Source organism: Acanthisitta chloris, unplaced genomic scaffold (genome assembly GCF_000695815.1).
Source record: "Acanthisitta chloris isolate BGI_N310 unplaced genomic scaffold, ASM69581v1 scaffold5478, whole genome shotgun sequence".
Classification (NCBI taxonomy): domain Eukaryota; kingdom Metazoa; phylum Chordata; class Aves; order Passeriformes; family Acanthisittidae; genus Acanthisitta; species Acanthisitta chloris.
The window spans coordinates 10269-18853 of record NW_008686348.1 but is presented as its reverse complement, the minus strand read 5'-3'; the positions used below and the strand labels follow the sequence as shown (position 1 = coordinate 18853).

The 8585-nt window shown below is 39.1% G+C and overlaps 1 protein-coding gene across 1 annotated transcript in view; it reads left to right on the top strand.

The window, feature by feature from the left end:
• Positions 1-8585, top strand: part of TENM3 (teneurin transmembrane protein 3) — a gene marked incomplete at both ends in the record, with an annotated part of 157040 nt that overhangs the window by 138611 nt on the left and 9844 nt on the right. Inside the window, one exon of the mRNA XM_009080076.1 lies at positions 612-1486. Within this exon, the coding sequence (XP_009078324.1) occupies positions 612-1486 (875 nt within the window). The remainder of the gene's footprint in view (positions 1-611; positions 1487-8585) is intronic.

Here is an 8585-nt window from a genome sequence, read left to right as displayed (position 1 = left end):
AGGAAACATTAAACCTGGTAGTAAATACTGGAAGAATGGCATATCTGTTAGAGCTATCTTGGCATGTCAGTGTTTTCTGAATTACTAACATCCTTAGCCGACTAGAGTGAATGAGAGCATAAACACAAAACCCCAGTATTTTTCTATTTGTCTGAACAAAATTCTCTAGGTAAGAAAGGACATCACTAAGAGTATGTTCAAAAATGAAGTATGGTGTTTCATAATCTGGAAGGTAGTAAGTTACTTTTGCTACTACAAGAATAAAAGACCAGGACTGTCCTTACATATGTATTTAGATGTTGATATTTATCTCTAGATTTATTCATGCATTTGTGATACAGAAAAGTATAGCATTTATTGGAGGAGAAATTAAACCTACGTTACAGTTCCAATGCAACTGGCTTTTTTCAATGAAATGGATGCCTGAATATTGTTCTCTTGTCTCCCTGAAAAGCTTTAGTCTGCTGCATGTATTTTCATGCAAGTTGTTTTGTTGTGATTGCTTACAGCAGATGAAAAATATGCTTACAGCACTGGGTAAAACTGAAGCTTAATTAATTCATTTAATCTGCCCTGGTTACCTGTTTAACAAAATGCTTCTGTTTGTTTAGGTTCGTCTGGAATGGCCTACAGATTTAGCAATCAATCCAATGGATAACTCCATTTATGTTTTGGATAACAACGTCGTTTTGCAGATCACTGAAAACCGTCAGGTTCGCATTGCTGCAGGGAGGCCAATGCACTGCCAGGTTCCTGGAGTGGAGTACACAGTGGGAAAACACGCTGTGCAGACCACGCTGGAGTCAGCAACTGCCATTGCTGTGTCCTACAGTGGGGTGCTGTACATTACAGAAACTGATGAAAAAAAGATTAACAGGATAAGACAGGTCACAACCGATGGAGAGATCTCATTAGTTGCTGGAATACCCTCAGAGTGTGATTGCAAAAATGATGTCAACTGTGACTGTTACCAAAATGGAGATGGCTATGCTAAAGATGCCAAACTTAATGCCCCTTCCTCCTTAGCTGTGTCTCCAGATGGCACCCTGTATATTGCAGATCTGGGAAATATTAGGATACGGGCTGTGTCCAAGAACAAACCCCTAATGAATTCAATGAACTTCTATGAAGTTGCTTCTCCAACTGACCAAGAGCTTTATATCTTTGATGTCAATGGTACTCACCAGTACACTGTGAGTTTAGTCACTGGAGACTATCTGTACAATTTTAGCTACAGTAATGATAATGATATTACTGCTGTAACGGATAGCAATGGGAATACTCTCCGTATCAGACGGGATCCGAACCGGATGCCAGTAAGAGTGGTCTCTCCTGATAACCAAGTCATCTGGCTGACAATAGGCACTAATGGATGTTTGAAAAGCATGACTGCACAAGGGCAGGAACTGGTCTTATTTACCTACCATGGCAACAGTGGACTTCTGGCAACTAAAAGCGATGAGACTGGATGGACCACTTTTTTTGAGTAAGTATATAAAATAAAGTCAGATACCTCATAGTTTTATTGAGTTCTGTTGGACCATTTGAAAAATTTCTGGAGACTGATGAAGTAACTGTAAAGATGACCCCTGATAACAAAAAAAGCAGAAGATACTTTTAATTTTTCATGCTGTCTTCCTCTGTCTGACTTCTTCTGAACATTGGGTCTGAATGCTTTTGAATTCATTATTTAGAGCTTCAGTTTTATGTATTGAAATAATAGTAAGACAGCATTTCACTCTTGTCAAGAAATTTGTAGCTCAGACAACCGCAGTTTTGTAGTTTTGCATCTAAAACTAGATTTTCATCACACTTGCTCATTAGATTGACATTGTTCTGCAGAAAATGCTGACAAGAAATTCGTCTTCTCTGCTCAATATTGTTTTTTTCCTTTTTTTTTTCTAAGTAAAAGCATGTCTGCATGGTCTGTTACCCAAAATAAAAGGCTGGATGGGTAGTAAAAGGTTGTCTTTCACTGAGTGGCAAATATGGCACAGCAGGCTTTCACACAGGTGGACCCAGGTGGAGGAAGCTGAGAAAAGAAATGTGGGCCATGGGAGGAAGAGTCATTCCTGTAAGATTAAACTGAAAACACAGAAACCACCAGCACCGTGCCGTGTACAGGTGGAATCACAACAGTGAGAGGTATTACTGGAACAGTAGGACTTGTAATTTTACCAACCTCTGAAAAAATCTTTTCAGTGAATTGCTTTAGTCTTTGTTACAGTCATTAAGTCATCAATGCCTGTTCATAACAGCCAGATTAGCAAAACACTTTACAGAATCCTCAATTATATTGACTAAGGAAGGTCATGGCAATTTATAGATAAACCAGTAGAACTGGAGAGCTCACATATGGGTTTTGTAGGTAACGTCATCTCCAAATGAGCTGAACTGGAAACTGATGTACTAAGCAAAATGTAACAAAAATGTAGTTTAAAACCCAAACCATTATTTCAAAAAAGATCAATGTAGAATTAACACAGATTTTTTTTCAGTCATCTCTGACAACTGGAAAAATAAGTGCATTCTTAAATCGCATGCAAGATATGATGAGACTGAATAAAAAGGTGTCTGTGAAGGAGTGAAGATGTAGCATTAGGATGATAAGTAAAAGTATTAGAGGGTCCTTAGCTGAACTATTCAGGATTACAAAGGGCATCATGAAAATCCAGTAAGTCCCTCTTCTTTCTTTCTCCCCCCTCTTCTTTTCTCCTATCTTTATGATGAAATGCAGTGGCAACTGCTGCCAAGGTCAGGGCCTAAAAAAACCCTTTCAATTCAACACACATGATAAAGAAAATAAAGTGCCAATGGCAGGCAGTGGCAGCAAAGCCAAACATCTGTGTTCTGAGATAACTTCATATTTCTGTCAGTGTACATTTGGCTGAGGCAGTGTGCAGGAGGACTCTGAGCACCTGTATCTACTCTCCAGCCTTTACACATGCCCATCAGACACACAAGAGCAGCAGGTGCTGCTTCACTGCATATTGTGTCCTGAAGTGGAGACAGAGCTAGAAATGCTGATCCCTAACAAAGACAGCAGGTGGAATGGTGCTGCTGCCAATTTTAAGGTATTCTTACAGTAATCTGTAAATTGGCAGGGCTTTAGTAGTGGGCATGTTCCCAAAGCGTTAGCACACATCTGTAATATTTAATTGTGCACTGGTACATCCGCTGCGTATCTTTTTAGGTCCTGCCAAGAGGACACAGAAGCACAGCAAGGGTACACAGAGGAATGAGAAAGTGTTCAACTGGGAGGGCATGTGTTCTCCTTCTAGTGAGTTAGGCCTGTCCTGTATGTTGAGAGACCAAAGCACAGCTTCAGATGGGCTGGGAATAGCTATCCATTTCCACAGGGAATAAATTTGGTGTTTAACTGTGACACACACAACCACTTGTTCCCTGTAGGCGAGTTGGGCAAGACAGTCAATTTGTGGGATAGTGAAGTCCCATACATAAATTAAGGCATCTGCTGGGTACAGCAGGCACTTTAAATCATGCTGGCATTCATACTGGCTAATTGAGGACCTAGAGTTTTAATTAGGGCAGTAATTTCTCACCATGATGCCTATAGGTTTTCATAGCCTACTGCGGTGTACCACAGAAGTAGCTGGTGGCTCCTGAATGTATCTTAATGGCATCTGCGTGGTCGCAAAAAAGTGGGTATTATATTCCCTGTTAAGTGGTTGATAGGTCTGTATTTTTCATCATAGGGAGAGGTTAGGGTACTGTGTGTCATGAAGTACATAGCTATTTCCTGAGTCTGTAAATAGGCATCTTTCACACCTGATCTGCTTTCATGCAGACTTCCTGGCCTGAGTTAGGTTATGTCCAGCTGGCTTAAAGAGAACCCAAAGAGCAGGCTATTCCCCTCAGTAAGTATTAGTATTATTTCCAAGCTGCTGCTTATGCACTTCCTAAACAATTACCACCGACCAACGTCTCATTAGAATTCCCAAGCTGAAATAATTACGGAGAAAGCTAGGCAATTTCACTCTCCCCAGATTTGCAAGTGTATGAGGCTTTTGCGGAAGCAAAGATATTTATCTCCTCCCTGTAGCCATGGTGAAGCAGTAATCTGTTTAATTGCAACAAGGAGGATTCAGATTAGACATTTGGAAAAACTTCACAGTGAAGATTTTGGAGCCCAGGAGCAGATGACAACGATAGTGACCCCGTGCCCTTCACAGACTGTCTTTAGGAGCAGATTAGACATCTTTCAGGACCAATGCAGGAGGAACAGATCCTGCCTTGGGGTAGGAGTTGGACCGCGTGACCTCTCAAGGTCCCTTCCAGTCATGTTTTCTATGGTGCTGTGTACAAGTTAATGCCAAAAATAAAAATTTGCACTGATTATGTAAAGCTATAGGGAATAAGTGGAAAAATAAAAAGCACTGTGTTCTTTTTCTTGCCAAAACAGCATTCTTAAAAACATCCATTGGGCATCATAGCTGCTTGATTCTTTTTAACATAAAATCCCCATGCACCAAATTTTCCTGTTGAAGCAAAAATAGCTGTAAACACGAGTATTTTGCCATTTTTTTATTCTAAGATCACCAAGTATTGTTGTGACTTTTTGGTGCTGATGATTTGTTACATTGAATCTGACAAGGTTGTGTTTCCAGAGGTTTCTGCTACTGTTGCCAAAACAGATGGAATCCATGTGTGCCATGGAAGGGCTCGTGTGGGGGTGACATGATGTAGAAGTGTGTATTTCTCAGCTTCTGCATATTCGTATTTGTAGGTAGTGTGGGCTAAAAAATGTCCAACTGAAGTGTTTTCTGTTGAAAAAAAAATGAAGTCTTGTTAAAACAGAAAGGTTTCCTCAAACATCAGGCAAGGAATAAGAAAGCAGGAAGAGAAATCATTCTAAGTTACTTATTCTGCTTTAGCAATAGCAAAGTATTTCAGCTTCATTGCTGGATGCACTTTCATTTAATATCACAGTTTATTTATGTATTTTATTTACTCTAGTATTCAAATTCTCAAAATGTTTTGTAAAGAGGATATACTTTATATTCCATGGTGACTTTAGACTTTCTTCCCACTCAGAGTTAAAAGTACTCAACTGTTAGAATGTCCAGTGGAGTAGAAATGCCTTTTTTCAACTAGCTTTGACTATGGCTGGATTGTTTCACCCTCTGGTTGTCACACATCTGTTTAAATGGCAGAAGATACATGGAGGAAAAGTACTGTGAGTTTAAGTAATAAAAAGATCAGCCTTTGGGCACAGGAATAGCTTTATTTTGCATCCTGTGCAAATCTGGTTGTATAACCAGAGTGCGGATCTAGAGAACTTAGATCATTTCAGTTGAGTTCTCAGTGATCTGAGAACAGATTTAGGAAACCAATTTAATCTTTTTTTTTTCCTTTTTCAGAAAAACTTTTCAGTGAAGGAGGAAATCTTTTTCAAAAACACTGCATCCCAAAACTTGGCAATCACTCCTCTGGCACATCCTAAAGCATTTGGTCTTGTTTCTTGTCATGGCTTTTTTCCACAGTTTAAATCACACTAATATCAGATCCAAAAGAAGTTTACTTTTTTATTTCATTTAGCCTGGACACTAATTAATCTATAATTTATTTTATTTCCTCTCCACTTTGCCTTAGAAGGGAAGGACTGACATATATAAGACTTTTTTTTAAACTCTGTTTTTTACAATGAAAATTGTAATTACTAGCTTGAATTATTTAGGATATCATATAATCTGTTTTCTTTGTTTACAGATGTAGGGTTTTTTTAATATCTTTATGGAAAAATGAATTTCTAAATTTCTATTTTGTTAAGGGTTAGAGTCTGTGGTCAAAAACTGACACTAAATTTCAAGAATGTAAACACTCAACTTCATAGTAACTGTTACCTCTTTTTGAAGGTCTAAAAATGTGCTGAATAGAGACAATATTAACAGAGCACATACAAAAATGATTGAAAATACATATATACTGAAAAACCAATGGAGCCATACAAAGCTAAAAGTCCTCTAGATTGGGTTTTATAATGAAATTACAATATTAAACAAGTATAAAAGTAATCAGCCTAATCAAATTCTGTTATAAAATTGTGAGATATCTGAGCTGGAAACTATTAACTATAACTGCATATTATGTATGAATAATATGAACATTTAAACATATAAATCTTAAAAGTTAAGCTAATTATATGCATATTAACATTTGGGAAGTGGCACTTCCTAGCTAGTCTGTATGACATTAGTTCTGTGCAGCCATTTCCATTCTGAGTTTCCATACAGATGTCTAAGCCAGGTGCACAGGAGTGTTTTCACTGGACTTAAGTGTTTGAAGTATCAGAAGTGAATGCCTAAAAAGCCTTGGAGTGCCCCTGTGCAATCACTCAGTCCTGTAGGTCCTATCAGCCCCAGGTCGCTGTCAAAGCCCCGGCATGCCAGCAGTTGCCAGAGAAGTCGTTTGGATGAATCACTGGCCTGCTGCCATGCCAGTCTATGGCTGCTTTGTGCTCATCAGGTTGCCTGGGGAACTGGCAGAGGCTGCTCTGCAAGGGAGAATCCCTCCAGGGCAAGCAGACAGCCTTAGCTGTCTGGGCAGCACCTGCTGAGAGTGGGCTGTGCTGCAAAGGATGCAGTCTACGTGCACACTGGAACACTTGGCACTCAGGTGATCTCCGACAGCCACATAGTCCTTAGAGGTAGCTTAGGATAAATCATGGTCAGCCCAGTGTCAGGTGTCTGGAATATGTCCCTCTGTGATCACATCTCAGGTGCTTCTGCATGGTCCTCTACAAAAGGCAGCAGTTCCTTCATCTCACAACTCTCCTGGAAGGTTCAGGCTCTCCTTAGCCATGACTTAATTCTAGTAGCCACTATTTCTTACCTGTTTTCAGCCTTCCCTCCTTTTGTCTTCCTTTCCTTTTACAAGCAAGATCAGCAGGCAGATCTGATCCAGACTAAGATGTCTCCTCTGTAAATTCACTGCATTTCTTCCATGTTTCTTTTTTGCTCTCCAGATCTTTTATGTTTCCTTACTTTCCTACCTTGTATCTTGCTCCTTCCCACATCTCCCATTATTTCCCTGAGGTGTGTTTGACTTCCCAGCCTTTTCCTTTCCCAGCAGTGCATTTCTTCGCAATCCCCTCTTGTATCTCTTGACAGTCCATCCAATGTTTCCCCAGGCACTTCATTTGTCTCCTTCTTCCCCTCCTCCCTCTCCCACTCAATCATTGTCTCCAAGGGAATGCAACAGAAGGCAAAGAGAGTGACATTAGCAAGCAGAGCCCTTACGAGTTTACTTTGCTCCCACAGTTAAATTATCAAGCTTTCCAGCTATTCTGGAAAGGTGGTGAAATCATGCAGAAAGTGAAATCCGTACAATAATTCACAGACTAGAGAGAATCACAGGTAAAAATCTATTTTCACTGCATGCTGCAGAGTATCACCCTTTGCAAATTATGCTTTTATTAACCATCTATTCAGTGCTGTGGTTTCCCTAAATCTCTGTGATGTAAGTAAGATACTGCCTCTGGCTTGGACTTGTTTAGTTTCCCCAAGTACCAGGCACATCCTCTGTAACTGTCAGCATTTGGCAACAGAGAACAGATGATATTTTGCAGTTTTTCTCTTGCTTCATCTTAAGACATTGCTTTTGGGGTCTGACTTGGAAATACCAAAATTTGGCTATGGAAAAGTCTATGGCGCTTATGCTGAAAGATTCATTTAGAAAAAAACAAGTGTTTAATTATCCCCAATAATAATGTCAATTCACTTGCAGTTTTACTGTATATTAAGAAGTTCAAAATTCAGTTTTCATACTTATTATTTCTATACCATTTCCTGTAACACTTGTGGTGTTTTATTTTCCTATAACATTTGTGTTTCTATTTATGTTCATTTTCTATCACATTTATGTTTCCGTAATATGAATATCTAAAGATGCCTAGTCTTCTTTTTACTTGCAATTTTGGGGCTTTCATTCTGACTTGTTTCTTTTTTCTTACAAATACCAGATCTTTGCACAAAATTGTAATCTGGATTTCTTTATCACTGCTAGACAACATTATCTGAACGTCCGTGGTATCACAGTGCTTTTTAGATATTTTTATCCTTTTGCCATTAGCAACCTTGTGTACCTTCTGCTATTACTGCTGCTGCTTCTTGCTTCATCAGTGTAAAATGTCATGACTATAAACTAATTAACCATACTCATTAAAGCAGTTCTGTTTAGCCAGTTATCATGTTCTTTCATTGACTTCTGTAGCATCACATGAGCCTTTGATTGCAAACCATGACTTAAAAGTGCAGTGTCTTTAGTCTTCCCATATTATATATACTCAAACACCAAAAGACATACTCCCTTCATTCTTAACTGTCTCTGAACTGTCTTTTTGGGAATATTTTTGAGATACCCAGTCCTTGCAACAAGTGCCTCCTTATCCACATTGCCTGGCACAGTGAAGCACACAATACATATATTACTCTCTTAAAGCATATTTGCTTCTCCTCCTCTCAACATGGCACAAATTGAAGATCTAGTACCATTTCATGTAGATCCATGGAGGCGAGGCTGGCCAAGAGGTGATTAAAACTCTTCCCCTCTATTCAAAAAAACTA